The 16,695-nt window shown below is 43.1% G+C and overlaps 1 protein-coding gene across 3 annotated transcripts in view; it reads left to right on the top strand.

Moving 5' to 3' along the window:
* The first annotated feature begins 707 nt into the window (after positions 1 to 707).
* The window catches only part of ROCK2 (Rho associated coiled-coil containing protein kinase 2), a 103,252-nt gene continuing 87,264 nt past the window's right edge, over positions 708 to 16,695 (top strand). Inside the window, exon 1 of one of the 3 annotated variants that reach the window (XM_084516021.1) lies at positions 708 to 1,221. In XM_084516021.1, the coding sequence (XP_084372147.1) occupies positions 1,039 to 1,221 (183 nt within the window). In that variant the 5' untranslated portion in view covers positions 708 to 1,038. The remainder of the gene's footprint in view (positions 1,222 to 16,695) is intronic. The other 2 variants (XM_084516019.1, XM_084516020.1) reach the window with 2 other exon arrangements.

Below are 16,695 nucleotides of genomic sequence, written 5' to 3'. Positions count from 1 at the left end.
CCTGGCACTAAGGCTGGGGGCTACCAGGCACCCAGACCTGAATCCCCCTGGCACCGGGGGCTGCTGGGCTCCAGGGTCCTGACTCAGAACACAGCGGGGTGATCTCACTCCGAACCATGCGAGTGAGTCACGTATTTTTTTCTCTTTGAACTCTTCCTTTCAAGCCAAAGCATTTGCCCGTTTTCCTGACATCAGCCCGCTGCCATCCAGCTATCAGCAAGCCCACAGGGCAGCGCGGCCCTTTCCCCCTCTGCACGACACGAGCTCTGCCTGTTGGATGTTCGTGCACTGCGCCAGTAAGCACACAGAGACGGAATCCACACGAAAAGTTTTTAATTCTCAAAGTTTTTCTTTTTTTTTTTTATTGTTTCCTCCGTTTCGGGACTACACCCCCCTTCCCCACCACACCCCGCAGCCCACCTCCTCCTCATCCCAACCCGTGTCCCCCCCATTTTTCTCTTCACACCCACCAAAAGCTCTGACCCCCACCCACCCCACTCCACATCCCCACAGCCTCCAGGCCCGGGGGTCCCCTCGTTGGGATCCCCCCCCCCCCCCAAGGGACAAGGGGCAGCGGCGAGGAGCCCCGTTCCCCGCCGGGCCGGGGAGCGAGCCCCGAGCGCGGCGGCCGCCGGCAGCGCAGCCTTGTGGGTAATGGAGGCCGCCTCACGGGGCCGGGCCGGGGGCGGGCGCGGCGGCAGGGGAAGAAGGCGAGGAAGGGGCAGCGGCGGCCGCCTCAGCATGGACTGAGCGGGAGAGGGAGGCTCGGAGGGAGCGGGAGCGGCTCGGGGGGAGGCAGCCCCGGCGCTGAGCGGCGGGAGGAAGGGAGCCGCTGCGCCCCGCTTCGCCCTGCTTTATTCCGTTCCCTTCCCTTCCCTTCCCCTCCCGGCTTCCTTCATGGCCGGGCGGCCGCGGGGCGGCCCAACCGCGCCGCGCTAGGCCCCGGAGCGACCCCGCGGCGTCTCCTCCTCCTCCTCTTCCTCCTCCCCGGCAGCGCGAGGGGAGGCGTCCCGCCGCCGCTGGGCGAGCCCCGGCAGGATGAGCCAGCAGCAGCCGCAGCTTCAGCCCCAGCCCCAGCAGCAGCAGCAGCAGCAGCAGGCGGCGAAGATGTCGGCGGCCCCCCTCCCCGACCCGGCGGCGGGGATGCTCGAGGGCCGCCAGAGGAAGCTGGAGTCCATGATCCGCGACCCGCGCTCGCCGGTCAACGTGGAGAGCCTGCTGGTGAGGGGATGGCGGCGGGGAAGGAGGAGGGGGGGGGGGGAACAAAGGCAGCGCCTCGGCAGGCGGGGAGGAAGGAAGGGAAGAGCTCCGGCATCCCGCAGGAGGCTGAGCGGGGCCGGGGAAGGCTCCTTCCCGGCTCGAAGGGGGATGTGGGCAGCGCGCTGGGCTTCAACACCGAGCTAAAGGCGGGGGGAGGCGGGTGAGGGAAGCCCGGAGCCGGCTGTGGGAAGCCCGGAGCGGCGGAGGGAGGCGGCTCCGCTTCCAGCATCGCTCCCACCCTTCCCTTTCGCGCCTGCCGAGCACAGGGAGCCAGGACCCGGCTTTGTGCGAGCCGCCGCACCGCGCCGGGCTCGGCCGCCCGCCGCCCAAAGCAGCCCCTGGGGCAGGGGGCTCGCCTTACGCAGCCCTCAGCGGGCCCCTGGGGTCCCCTTCGCTTTCCAGCCCTTGGCCCCGTCTCCCGTGGCCAGCCGCGTTTGGCAGAGTAAGTCCGTGAAGCTGACTTTCCCCTCGCAAGAAATCCGTGCCCTCAGGAAGGAGTGGGAAGGGAGCTAGGCTTCCCCATTGAAAACATCTCAACCCTGGAAAAAGGCCGTGAGAGCCGCCCCGCTTTATTTTCGTCAATATATTTTTTTTAAACCGAAGCTCTGGGTCTTCAGGCCTGATATTTCCACTCTTTCCCAAGATTTCCAGTGTGTCCCAGTGAAGAGGAACAGAAAAGGGGGAAAGAATCGCAGCCTTTCCAAGAGTTGCTCAAGGCACTTACACTGAGCCTCTCTCTTTTTTTTTTTTTTTTCCCCCTCTTTCAAATGACTCAGTTCTGTTTGGCCAAAAAGACAGGAACTGACTGAACAGTATGTATGCCTGTGCTGTGTGGAGAGTATAGGAATTTCCTATAACATCTGAAAAATGTCGTTCTCAAGGCTTCAGTGCTGCATTATTCCTCTCGGAGACGTTCAGAGGCGTAACGAGGCATATTACCCATAGCAGTCAATGAAGGGGAGTGGGAAGCAGTGCAACATATCTAGCTAGATTCAGATAAGTTCTGGCCTAGGCCAAAGCAAAGAGAGCTGCCTCTGGGCTTCGCTCCCAGCGTTTTCACATTGGTATTTTGCTAGGAAAACTTTGACCTGTGGCCAAAAAAGACCAGTTTAAAAATAGTACAGTCGTTCTGAAAAATGCATCAGGTTAACGTTTAACCCCAGCAGACTTTTTCACACTCTGCTTTTATACTCAATGGAGTGTTACTTTTATTCTCTTGCCTCCCATGGTGTGGACATGGATTAGATACGCTAAAAACTGTATATGTTTCTGAAAAGAAATTCTAATTGCAAAAGCTAGGCTGCTTTGCACATTTTTTTTTTAAAGATACGTTTTGTAATTTTATAGTATAGACCGGTTCATGTCATACATTAGACAAATCAGTAAACCGTGGAGGTATCCTAACTGGATTGTAAATGCATATTTTTGTAGCAAAGGCCATCAATTTATTCTCTGCAGAGAGGGTGCAGAGAGGGTCTCTGTAAGTATTGTTTAAATAATTAACAGCAAGGAAAATATAACATTAATGAATCAAGTTTCCTAGTTTTGCATTCTGCATGCCTGTGTGTGAAATAATGAATTGGTTAGGCTTTTTTATTGACCTTATGAAATTTGCAGTGGATTTCCTGTAAAAGCCTTTGGGGCTTTGGTATTGTTGCTTTATGCTATTTGACATTAATTTTGTATTGGTGTTTTGTTAGGCTGACTATTGCAATCCAAATATGAAAAAATCATATTCAAATTGCAACACTGACTTGTTTGGTAAACAGCTCACTTTCAGTGTAAATTATCATAAGTGGAAATGTGTTTTCATTTAGAAGTAGAAATACAGCAACAGAAACTAAGAGTCAGGGAAAAGGTCTTAAAAAGACTGGCTGGAATGCTACTATTTCATCCTCCAAAAATAACATAACCAAAACTAAAAATGTGGAATGGAATTCAAAATGGAATTCATTTCCTTACGCTGTAAAAAGTCATAAACAGCTGCTATTCTGCGTTTTGTGTGCGTGTTTTATTTTTGGGAAGCTGTAAAAAGCAAAAAAGTAACTGTTAATCTACAACACATGCTGCAAATTTGAACAAAGTGAACAGCAGAGGTAATAAGCTGTCTGTCTCTAGATATCAGTTCCGTTGCCTATCAGGAGCTAATTTATGCGGTGGCTGCAAACGAGGAGGTTTTCTTTGTGTATCTTCCTCACCACATCGTCTGCTTCAACAGCAGCATCGATGAGGCCAGATAGCTGATTATTTCCCTCCACCCCTGTATGGCTCAGAGACCATTAGATTTTTCTAATATGGCCACTGCTATATTATATGACTTAATACTTCGCTATTTTGCCTGTATTAAGCATAATCATTTGTGATTGAATAAGATTTATATTTGGAGAAGACACATAGCCTTAATTCAGAGCTCACCATTTAGTTTGTCATGGTAGCTAACTTGTGAGGGCAGAATTATTGAAATATGTGGCGTGCTTATCGCCATCCTTTTCCTGCTAAATTTAAAAAAAAAAAAAAAATGCAGATGCACAGCCTGTGCTGCACTTGGTGGATTCTTCTGGTTTTGGTCTGATAAAGAGTTGAAAATGAAAATGGCAGCACTAGAGCTGTGTACACGATGCCATTGTAGGCTCAGGCGAGAACCTCTACAAAGGAAAGTGGTTTCTGCAGCCTTATTTAGACATCTGGTGACTGTTCCTTCACCCATTGTAATGTGCTGAAAGCCTGTGTTGCCTGTCCAAAGATAAATAAGCTTTTTGTTACACCTCTGTGATACAGTCTTACTCTTTTTGGTCCTGTAGCAGCAGTTAGGAAAACCTTTTTGGTGTATCACGATCAGATTGTGCCGGTCTGGTCGTAAAACTACTGTATTGGTGTGACTGGCTCCTCTGCCAGTTTGTGTCATCTGCTAATTCTGTGAGGTGACACCTTTATGTGTGCTGCATGTACACATTGATGATCGTGTTCAATGGCATTTGACCTTGGGTGATCTATAAGAAACCCTACTATAAATACAGCCCTACTGAATGATTCTGAGCTGCCAGCTACGTTGAAGAAGAGCTTAACAGTCCTCAACTACATGTGCTTCTTTATTTATCTGTGCTGTAGGTAGAGCATATATGCAAATGGAACTGTTTTATATGGTATCGAATATGTGTTATTTAAGGGCGCGCTGATAAGTGTTATCTGAAGACTGAATGTTCTCCAGAAGGAGAGCAGACAGGTCAATGTGCGCTGTGCACAACTAACCCAGACTTCCCTTTCCTTGCCCTGTGTCACTGTGTGACTTCAGCACGTGCTGGACTCCAGCACAGAATTTCGGGGTGGTGACGAGCAGCTCCCATAAATCTTACCGGCCTCCTCCCTGCTGGGTGCACGCGCTGCAGGCTGTGATCGAGGGCAGTTGGGGAGAGAAAGGAGTTTGCAGCTGCCTTTTGCTTTGTGCAGTGTGAGCCCTGGTGTTTTAGCATTACACTTCAGCCTTGCCGTGGTGGCGTGAGCTGTCAGGAGGAGCAGTTCTCGCTGTCAGGCAGTGATCACGGTGCTGGCTGTGGGCATGTTTGTGGCACGCTGCAGAGCAGGGAGGCGGTTGGCAGTGGCGTGCTTCAGTGTCTTGGAATATACATGCCTTGAAACTGGGGAAAAATGGCTTTTTGTTTCTCTGTTAAGATAAAATTGATGGGTAAATGCTGTATTTATGCCAGTTTGGACAGGAATAGAAGTTCAGCGAAATTTAGCCTTCCCATCAAGACCCTAGAGCATTGCTCCTGATGAAAAATGCATTACTGGTGCAGCTGTGACTGTCACCCTTTCAGTAGATGTCTCTGCAGCTGTCTCATCACCTGGGTGGGTACCAACGTGACACCAGCAGTGTTAACTTAGCAGATTGCTCAGCTGAGCTCTCTTTGTACAGGGTCTCCAGGTCTTCATGGCTGACATGCATCTATCCTGTCACAAGATTTTGGTCTTAGGAGCTTTCAGAGGATTTCAGAATTAATTTTAAAGTCACTCACTTTCCTGAGCTTATTGTCACGTAATCTTGGATGAGTAAGAACAATCTATTGTGTTAATTTCAACCATCTAGCACAACGAAAAGCTGAACATGTAGCAGCTATCAGGATCTGATCTGAAACTCATTGCCCAGTAAGTGGACAAGCCAAATGTTTCTCTGCTCCTGAATATTTTTTTTTTCCTTGTTTGTTATAGTTCTAGTGCTGTTATTTCTTCCTTAGCTCCTAACTCTTTCTAGAAACTTTCTATTTTTAATTTGTAATTTCAGAACGTCTCCTGAAGAGAGGAGCTTTAAAGAAACAGAATTGCCTTTTGTTCTTTGTTCCTGGGTGGTGGATTTATATATAGCAATATAGTTTAGCTGGAAAAGGACAGTTCTATTTTCTGACACTTCTTATATTCTGTATTATTACACACCAGAATTAAAGCATTTCACTTAGTTTAAGAAAGGGGGGGAAAAAACATTTTTCTCTGCCTTTAATGCCACACGTATGATGCAGCCAGATTTCATGTGCATTCACTAGAACGATACGTGCTCCCAATATTTTTGCCTGTATTGATCAGATTGCAGAGTGGGTCATTAGTATCCTTTAGCTGTTCAGCCTTTGTAACAGCTAGCACCATTCTTTTCTGATTTTCTTCAAAAAAAAAAATATCTCTTTTTCCAAATATTAGTAGCCTCAGTGTCCACTGGGGATTCTGCAAACCAGCAAATATTGATTAAAAACCATTTTGTTAAATAAAATTTCAGGTTTCAGCTAATGGCAGAGCAATGCCAAAGCACTTGGCTCTTTGTCTAGTGATGCTCTCCATGCCAAAAGCTGCCTAATTTGAAGAAAAAAAATGCTACCACAGTAAACAATCTCTGCAGCTCTCAACTGATGCTTTCTTGCCAATGTTTGATCTATAAAAATAACTGGTATTGCATTGCTACTGCGGAGGAATTATCTGTGGATTATAGGGATGAGAGGGGTTGAAACTTGGTAATAGAGTTTTATGTAATGAAAGAATAGAAGAATTGATGTGTGCTTTTTTTTTATTATTTATATATAGGTATTTTTTTTAATAACTTATAAGTATAGGTGTGGGGAGGGAGATGCTGTGTGAACTCAGAGGTTGTTTGAAACTGCTACTCCTAAAAGCACCAAATGATTCCAGTGAAAAATTTACCCAAAATACTTTTTTCCTGATACATCATGCTGGTTAAGAACAAGAATACTGTGTTTATTTTGGCAGCCTTTGGTAGCAATAAACTTATTTTAATGAGTCTTTTGCTATGTAAACAGCACGCTGAACGTGGTGCTTGGTTCCAAATCTGTACCTACTGTGTGTGACTCTTTTGCTGCAGCACTGGAACTGCAGAAACGCTCGCTGTACAGCCAGAAGGAGTTCATCTTCCAAGCCAGCAAAGTCTCCGCTTCCTTAGCGCAGGTGAAGTGCCACCTGTGGCCTTACTTTAGAGCATCGTATTAATTATTTGCTAACAGAGTTGTAAGATGCTGTGCTTAAAGGGGTCATTTGGCCACAACCACATGTGCAGGGGGTCCAACTGTGCTTGGAAGATGGCGGTGGTATGAATTTGGGCAAAATTTTATTAGGTTGGATGGTATCGATCAGTAGCAGCTGCTTATGTGGTGTGGACTTAGCTTCATCTTCTTTTCCATGTTCCTCTGCTATGGTTACTGCTACTAAGAGAGTGGGTTTGTTTTTCTTATGTGAAATATCCTGGTGTTGAGCTTTTCTTTCCCATCAAGGGACAGGGGTAGCTTTCATCACCCACTTGCCCTTCTGTTCAGTCTCTGCCTCAGTTGTTGTAGGATCTGGAAGGTGGTAAATGCGAGAAGAAAATCTGTGTGCAAATGTTTTTTTCATTATTTCTATCTGCCATTAATTTTATTTTATGTAGAACAACTTGCTGAAGTCAAATCATTTGCAAATGGTCACCAGTTGCATATCTTGTGTTTTCTGTGCACCCAGACTAAACGGTAGGGCTTTGATGGTAATGTGCAGCCCTGCCCCGTTACTGCTGTGGTCATATTGTTAGCAGGGCGGTGGTGGTCAGATGTTGCAGACAGGGATCAGCAACCAGCTCGCGGTGCAGGAAGCTCTGTGCTCTGTTCCTGTGTTGGCACTGCATGTCATCAGGCAAATCTTTCTTGGTTTCCAGCTTCATGAAAAGCTTTTTTTTTTTTTTTTTTTTTTCTCCTGTGCTGGAGAAGAATTTAATATTTAGAATGGACTTAACGTGATATAAAGAGGGTGATTGTGAGCAAACTTTATGACAAAGTATTTAATTCTGAAGCTTGAGGACTTGGATAACTAAGTGGTTGCCTTCTGTCTTGACCGCTCTAAGTCATGGGTAGTGACTTTTAGTCTGCATTTAAAGTGGAGAATAACAGGATCCTGCATTAAGCAGGATAAAGTTTGGGTGACTGATCCAAACATAGCTTTTTTTTTTTTTTTTATGCTTTTCTTCAGGAGGAAATGAAGTGGAGGTCAGATACAAACATGAAATAAGGCTTGTAACCATGAGGAAGGAAGACAAGCTAATCTTTACTAAATATGCCTTCTATTCTTTTCAATCTCTAAACAAACAGCGTTGACTGTTACTGTTATTGAATAAATAAGTAAATTGAAAGAGAAAACGGTGAAGTTCTACACTTCTTCTGAATGGTATTTAAAGTTTAACTAAAATTGCAATTACTATTCTGAGGTTGTAATTCATCTTTTTTTGTCCACAGCTGTCACTGCTGTTACATGTAATCATCCAAAGTTTGTAGCTTAGCTGTTGATTAAAAATCAAATATTGCTGTCTCAACAGTGTAGGTTTACTCTGAAGTGATGTAGGAGAGAAATACCTTTGGGTGTTTCTTGGAAATTAATTTTGATTGAACGAGTTGTGAATTTGGACAACTTAGTCTACTCATGTTTGTTGCTGCTGTACAACTTGATTGATCCTCCATCATTTTCTTTTGTGCAAAGTAAAGGGCTCCATCAGTAAGTTCACTGTAGTGTGTGCGTGTGCATATCTTGAAGGAGATTGTTCTCTAAAAAAAAAAATTCGCAGTAGCAAAGTTTTCGGTAGAGGGGTATGCATTCAGTTTGGCTTGCCTATGCTATGAAAATATTCCATTCCATGCAGAAACTAGTTTTAAACTGGTTTTCCCTGTGGTTTCTGTGACTGGTTTGTTCTGGTTGCCATTTTCAGTTTAGCACTGATTAAGCTGAGCGCAAGATCAAGGAGACGAGCGTTGTCATTTGTTAGGACACAGGTTTCCATTTTTAAATCTTTTATCACCAGCTGGTGTACAGGGGAGCGTATTTTGTGGTAGACTTCTGATATGTGCAGCTGAAGACACGTGGAACAAGCTGTAGTAAGTAGGTATAAGATACTGCTGAGTTACTTAATGCTGTTTCTGCCCCTTTTTATACGCAACTGTGTGATTATCCTTGACTTCTAAATGCTTCTTTTGCAGTTTTTTTAAACCTTTGTGATAGAATGACCATGAAGTCCCCCCTTAGGAGTAGATCTATTCCCTCTAACAGTGCAGGAAAATGGAGAAGAGCAGGTAAAAATACCGCGTTGGAAGCTGAGGGCTTAGTGAGTAACGAAAAACCTTTCTAGTGCCAGCTGTGTACACGCAGCCTGTTTCTGTTAGTGAACGTTTCAGGCCTCTTCCTCCAACAGTAAAAGTCAGCCCATTTAGGCATTAAGCCATAACTTTTAATTCTTGGCCTATTTAACTTAATGACCTCTTTAAGTTGTATAATCCTGGATTGTAAACTATAACTCCTCCCTCCCCCCCCTTTTTGTTTTTAATTCTTCCGTATGAAAGGTAACTGAAGACAACTACTTGAATTACTCCTGTGGTAGGGAGATCCTGACAGTTTATTCTTGTATTGCAGCTCCTGCAGTTAATTTGAACATTATTCTACGTTCAGTATTTTCTCTGGGGGTACAAAATACTTAGTAATTTTGTTAAAATTAAGAGATATCCATGCTGGTATTATAAGCACCTGAACTAAGCTATGGATCTTGTAGGATAAGCTAGAAAGAACTACATTATCAAGGTGATTGCTAAAGTTTTTGTAAAGTCTTGTTTTTTCACTGCTTCTGTCGAGTTCAATGGTCAGTACTACTGTAAATAAATAATTTCTCTTACATGAAATGTACTTTTAATTTAATTATATTTTTCAGTTATTTTCCTTAATCCCTATCTCTGTGGGTTTCCCCGGAGTTCATATCTGCAGAGTTGAAGGTCTCGCCTTGACTCTGCCAACATTGTTGTGGTAGGGAATAGCAGAACCCCAGTTCTCAGAGTTCTGGTGCAAAATATGAATGTAGCAGCAAATAAAGGAGCAGAACTACTGTTTATGTGCGTGTGATGTTTGTTCTATGTCAGGAATAATTTCAGCTTGAATGAGGAAAAGACAAATATCTAACAATACACTAATGTAAGCTGGCTCTCCTTAAAAGGATTTGCCACCATAATATTTTTAAGTGTAGACATCCAGCTAGTTTTCTGCTCTGAAAATAATTTCTAACTGTTAGAATGCTGAAGCAAACATTAAATATGGACAGTATGATGAAGAACCCTTCCTATGTGGAAGGCTGAAACAGTAGCAGTATGAGGCATGACTCATTTCATCTATTTTCATGATTGGCTGTTTCTGAAGAAAGGCAATTCAGGTGTCAAAATAAACTATTTAATTGCTCTTCATTTCCAGAAGGAATACCAGTTTTCTTCTGCATGTATGCCTCGTGGTGTTTCTCAAGTGCCAGAGGTCGCAACTGTCCCCTTCCTACCTGCCAAAACATCTTTATCAAAACTTAGGTTATTAAATACTGAGAATGAAACTTTAAAAGCAGTTATGTAAAATGTGACATTGATCATTATTAAAAAAATATCCTAGATTCTGTATGACTACCCTGCAGGATATATTTCAGTGAATCAGAATGCCTCAGGCAGTGTTGAGCCTTACTGTAGAGTTTAAATTTTCTGTACAGTACATTTGGTTTAGACTGTGTTGCTGAAAGTACGTTTTGTAATTTTTTAATTTTTTTTTGAAATCACACTGAGTGTAGGAGGGAATATGCACAGTGTGCCTTTCAGACTTAGATGTAAGTTGTTGAAGTTTCAGTATACTTACAATCCAAATATTTTTTTTTATTAAATCATAAGCAATCAATGTATAATAAAGTCATTTCTATTTATCAACAGTGTACATCACACAGATGGTGAATTGAGGGGGTAGAGGAAAGGTGTTATGTTTAAGTTTTAGAACTTTTTAGTTGTGTTTTTATTCCAATCTTAATTTCTAATGCATAAATACCAGTGTACACTGCCATGTGATTCAACTCCTTTCTTGGCACATAGGAATTGTTGTTGGTTTTATATATCAAATCATTTTCTGTGTTATAGAATTGGTATTGCTTTTACTGTCATAATGGCTTGGTTTATTTCTTATTGCATGAAATCTTATCAGTGTTTGGATGGATGTTCTCCAGAATTGAAAAGATGAGAGGAAAGGAGAAAAAAAACATGCTTGGCACTGTAATAGTAGGGCCAGTGATGCTGAAGGTACATACAGATCACGGGAAGATCATGATTTTTCTTTTTTTAAAGTTTCATTGTGTGTAAAATAATCACTAAAAAATATTTCTGTTGTCTGTAAGTCTGCATCTATAGCAGTGACCCAGACCCTGGTCAGGTCCTGCCATGCTCCAGCCGGTGTGGTTTCCCCTCAGCCGTGGGCTTAAAGCCACAGCCTGCAGCTGTCCAAAGTGCACTGCGGGGACGGGCATCTGGGTGTGGGACTGGGCTCTTTCAGGTGAGCCCAGCTGCTGCTCTTCTTTAACCTGCTGCTGCAGGCCAAGCCTTGAAGTGCATCACCCAGCCAGAGTACTCTTAGGGTTTATTTTAAGCATGAATTGATGATTATTTTACTGGTTTGACTTACTGGCTTGGATACGGTGTGACAGAGCAGGCTAAGTAGTATTCTGGTAAAATTGGGTACCACCACTCTTCCAGCAGAGCAGGAGGCAGTAAAGTAGGAGGTCATTAAAGTAATGCTACTCCAATTATCTAGCCATATTCCAATGTTCACCTTCTGAAAATACTGGACTTTTTTTTTTTATGCTTGAACTCCCTTTGACAATAGGATGCATACAGTGGTTGTACATGGATTTTCCGTGAAGGGTAGCAAGGAATGAGAAGAAACCAGAGTCAGTCAGAGGACATTACTTGGTCTGGAATGGCTCGAAATGATCAGGTCATGCTCTTGTTTCAATGATGTGTGGTGAAGCTGACAAGCTGCTTTTGTTGATGTTAGGATTTTATTTCACCAGATCTAAATGTGGCTTTAGTACAAGCCGCCTCATGCTGTAGGATGGCACTGCACTGAATGGGGCTCTACTGCTTCTAGTTAGCTCATGGGTCTGTGCTCTGTACTTGCCATGTGCCATATAGGATGTGTGCCACAGCACTTTTCCAAGAGACACAGGTAAATCTGCCTCTCTGGGCAGCCTGGGCCAGGGCTCCGGCACCCCCATGTTAACAAAGCACTTTGTGATGTTCAGGCAGAACCTCCTGTGTGCCACTTTGTGCCCGTTGCCTCTTGGCCCTGTCCTCTCAGCACCTCCCTTCAGGCACTGACAGACCCTGATGGGATCCCCCCAGGCCTCCTCCAGCTCTTTCAGCCTCTCCTCAGAGGTGGAAATGCCTACTGCCAAATCTTAAGGAAATTTTAGGAAACATCACCCATGGAAAAACTATTTCCACTTACAGAACCGCAGTGAACGTGAAATCTATTTTATTCATTTTGCTTTGCTTTTCCAAGTACCTTGGGATATTCACTTAGTCCTGAACTTTGTGCTGTATTTTTTTTTTTTAACATTCATGTTTGTTTTTTTTTTTTAAATTCTTTGTATTCCAAAGTTCAATTTTCACAGAAGGGAGAAACTAATCACATTGCAGTAAATGCAAGCTAAATGAATTAAAATATTCTTCCATTATAAAATTTCTTTTAGCTACTGTAATCTCTGCTGATATTTTGATATCTGTATGTAAATAAATCCTGGTAGAATTGCCATTTAACTGTCTCATTAAAAGCAGATATGCTTATCTTATCTTCAGTGATATGGTGATTAAGACAAAATCTTGTTGCCCAGGTGTGTGGAGATAGTACCATAAACTTGAAGGCCATTATGTATCGAAAGTAAAACTTCCTACTTGGTTTAAGACTTGTAGTACCTAGGGGTTGTTCACTGTAATACACAAGATACTTAGCTGTCTGGCTGAGAGCAAAGCTCCTGAGGAAGACTGTGAAATACACCTACAAGTACGAAGACACAAGGTGCTACGAAGACACAAGGTGCTTAATTATCTGACTGAGCAAAGTTTCCAAGGACGTCGGTTCCTTTGTGAAGATTTATATCGACCGTAAGCGAAGTCCTTTTGAATGCCTTTCTGTCTTTTCAGATTATCTCTGTCATCATCCTTTTAAGATCCATGGGTAGTCAGGGGACTGGGAAAACCTTAGGATATTCTAGGATACAGTACCTGTTCTGAATGACTTCAGAAGCAGGAAGAGATGACACAGTGCAGACAAAAGCTTATTAAATGGGATGAGTATGGTCCTTGGGCCAGACAACTGGCCTGCAGTGTGGTGGAGGTAAATACAGCAGTAATTAATAATAGCCTACCTGCTTTCAGGTAGTCTACAGTGGTAATTCTGGCACTCTGAAAGAAGGTATGACAATGCAATCCCTTTGTTTTTAGAAAGCTGGACACAAGATTCCTTGGTCTAAGGCAGAAACTGTGACTACACTAAATGGGCCCTACGTGGCCCAGCGAGCTGGCTGGGTGCGCAGCACCAAAACATCCCTTGGGAATTAGGTCAGACACGTGCGCGACAGAGCACAGACGTGCGTTCTCAATGGTGTTTATATGTAAAAAATGCCACTGATGGAACTAGTGTGGCTTTTCTGACTCAGTAGCAGCGTGTTTAGAAGAGGAATAGATGTTATGGCCTTTATGTTTGAAATAATTAATATTTTTTTTTTCAGGGTTATTCTCTAATCTAGATGTTAATTTTTTAAAGGTGTGTATATTGTTATATTTATTTAAGGGCTTCAGTGATTAAGGATAGTCACAATCAACTTTATATATACCTAATAAAAATAATTTAACCTTTGAAAATGCAGATAAACCAATATAATTAGACATCGTTTGAGGAAGAAATGAAACAGCATTTAATATTGGAAAAAGAAATGTTAAAATCTGAGGAAGTAGAAGATAAGTATGGGAAACTGCAGCCAAGCAATCTCAGATTTTTTTTTCACCTTTCTCCCTTAGTTATATTGACCTTCCTAGTTATATTGATTTAAAAACAAACAAACAACAACAAAAACAAACACACACAGGTGCTTAGTCAAGTTCCACAAATACTTTCACTATCAGCTAAAGAAATAGCTCCACCTCCTTCCATGGGGCACCACCTTTAGAGTGATGCAAATGCTTGTGCTAGTGTGTTGTAAACTGACCTGAGTAACTAATCTTGATTAAAATTAAACCAAATAAATTTCCTATTTAATCCTGGCAGAATTTGGCTGTAACTAAAACTATGTCACTTAAATAAGAATCCTAAATTTGTCAAAAACAAACAGGAAAATCTATACTGCCTCCTTTCCTCAAAGACCTAGGCTTCAGTTGAATGGTCTGCTTATTAATCAAAGCATGCTGCTTCTGAATGTAGACTGTCATCTGGGTGTCCTACACCGATGCTGGTAATGAATCACAGGATGGTTATGGTTGGAAGGGACCTCCAGGGCCCAGCCCCTGCTCCAGCAGGGCCACCCAGAGCAGGGTACCCAGCACCATGGCCAGGCGGCTGCTGAAGGTCCCCAAGGAGGAGACCCCACCGCCTCGCTGGGCAGCCTGGGCCAGGGCCCCAGCACCCTCATGCTAAGAAAGTGCTCTGTGATATTCATGCAGAACCTCTTGGGTTCCAGTTTGTGCCCATTGCCTCTTCTCCTGGCACTGGGCACCACTGGAGATCCTGAGGGCAGCAAGCTCACAAACCCTGGACTTTAGGAGAGGGATTTTGGCCTCCTCAGTGATCAGCTTAGTAGAGCCCCATGGGATAAAACCCTGGAGCAAAAAGGGACCCAGGAAAGCTGGTTAATAATCAGGGGTCACCTTCTCCAAGCTCAGGCATGACGTCCCAAGAAAGAGGAAGTCAGTCAAAAATGACAGGAGGTCCACATGGGTGAACAAGGAGCTCCTGGCCAAACTCAAGCAGAGAAAGGAGGCCTACAGAGGCTGGAAGCAAGGACAGGTAGCCTGAGAGGAATACAGAGACATTGTCCAAGCAGGCAGGGATTGTAGGTTAGGAAAGCCAAAGCCTGGAGAAAATTGAATCTTGTCAAGGACATTGAGGGCAAGAAGAAGAGCCTTCTACGAGTACCTCAGTGACAAAAGGAAGACAAGGTAAAATATGGGCCCTCTCCTGAAGGAAACAGCAGACCTGGCTACCCGGGACAGTGAAATGGTCAAGGGATTGAATGCCAGCTTTGCTTCAGTCTTTACCGGCAAGACTGGCCTTCAGGAATCCCAGAGACCGGGCTGAAAGGCTGGAGCAAGGAAGATGTACCTTTGGTGGGAGAGCATCAAGTCAAGGAAAATTTGAGCAAAGTGGCAAGTCCATGGGCCGTGGTGGGGTGCACCCACAAGTATGGAGGGAGCTTGGTGACAAGAACAAAGCTCTGCACGGGGGTGCAAATATTCTACCTGCTTTCAAAGTTACAGAGAAGCTTAACAATTCAGATAGAATCAGCTTTTTAACTGTTATGTGACAGTTGCAGCCCTAGAAAAAGCAATGTTTCGAGATGTTTCCTCCCAAAGCTACTTTTTTGAAAGTTAACTGAGATAATATAAATTCCAAAGATAAGCGAATTAGATTAAAAGTGAGATGAGTTATCACATTCAGGCCTATGCAAGAAAGAAATGGGGTGATAGGATGCTGTCTTCCTAGCCTATATACAGAGAAAATAGTTGAAAATGGAAAGGCTTATTTTGAAGAAACTCGTTTTAAGCAATCCTTGCATGGGAGAAAAAGGCTGATTCCTATCAGTGCTTGCTTGTGTTTAAATTAGAGTAACTTAAATTTGCTTTTTGTGTTGTCGCCCATTGCTTTAATCTGTTGTTTCTTCCCGTTTTAGGAAACAACATAATTGTGGGTGTAAACAAGCTCGTTTTAAAGACGCATACTGGCTCTTGTTTTCTTCTGAAAATAGCTGTAAATAGTAGAATGCATCAACATGCGAAATGCCAGACTGACTAATTTGAGGTCTTATCTGCCAGTGCTTATTTGGAAATTATTCCTCGTGCCATGTTACCATTGCTCCACTAGTGTAAACCTCGGATACAGACAGCATGTTACACTGGCACAAAGCAGGCCGTGCAGCTCAGTTTGATAGCTGACTGGATTAAATTGTACAAATGCTGCTTGGATGTTATACTTAGGGTTTTCTGATGGAATAGTCTTACACCAGGGCTACAACATCAGCTACATCAGTGGTGTTAATGCTGAGTGAGGCTTAATTGGGTTTAAAGGAAAAAAAGGAGTTACTTCCAGGTTGTTAATGCAGAGGTGGATATGTTTATTACAGATAAAAGTATTTTCATGTTTTGCAGAAAGCATGCTTTAATTGCACAGTTGTTTTTTTTTTTTTTTAAAAAAAAGAGTGTATTTTTAATGATTGGCACTATCTCTAAATTGTTAAGAAAGTGATTGGTATTGATGTAGGCTGCCTTTTTACATTCTGCTGAAGTCTTTCAGGCTAGGCCCATAAATTGCTGAGTTAAACTGGAACTGGTTTTCTTGATTATTTGTCTTAAAATCTTATAAAACTACATCAAATATGCTGAATTGAGGGAATAGACAGTAGCAGCAGCATCTCAGTCTACTTTATATTGAATTTATTTCCTATTTGTAGCTTGATACTAAGCAGTTCAGAGCCCTGGTTTGGAAACAAAACAAATTAGGCGTGGTACCAAAAAGTACCTTTCAACATAAGAATGCAGGAGCTGCAGCAGGATCCCTTTCTATAGATACAGAATCTCCTGGTCTGGCATCCTAGAGTAAATTTTTATTCAGAGATGTATATACTCCAGGGGATGCTATTTTTCAGTTATTTTCATGGAAGATACATTTCTGACAATGTTTTAAAAAAAAAAACACTTTTGAAATCAGTGTTGTTTTCCTGCTCACATGTTCTCAAAATTTTAATTTTTGATCTGTATTAGAGAGCTTGAATAAATAAAATACAAAATGCATTTCTCTGTCATAATGGGGAGTCTTTCTTTCTGTATTTATATGTTCTCTTATCTCTCTCTTATTATAATTCCCAAGATAAACAGA

This window comes from Aythya ferina (genome assembly GCF_964211825.1).
Source record: "Aythya ferina genome assembly, chromosome: 3".
Taxonomy (NCBI): domain Eukaryota; kingdom Metazoa; phylum Chordata; class Aves; order Anseriformes; family Anatidae; genus Aythya; species Aythya ferina.
Note: the sequence above shows the minus strand (reverse complement) of the source record. Positions and strands in the feature narration are given on the sequence as shown.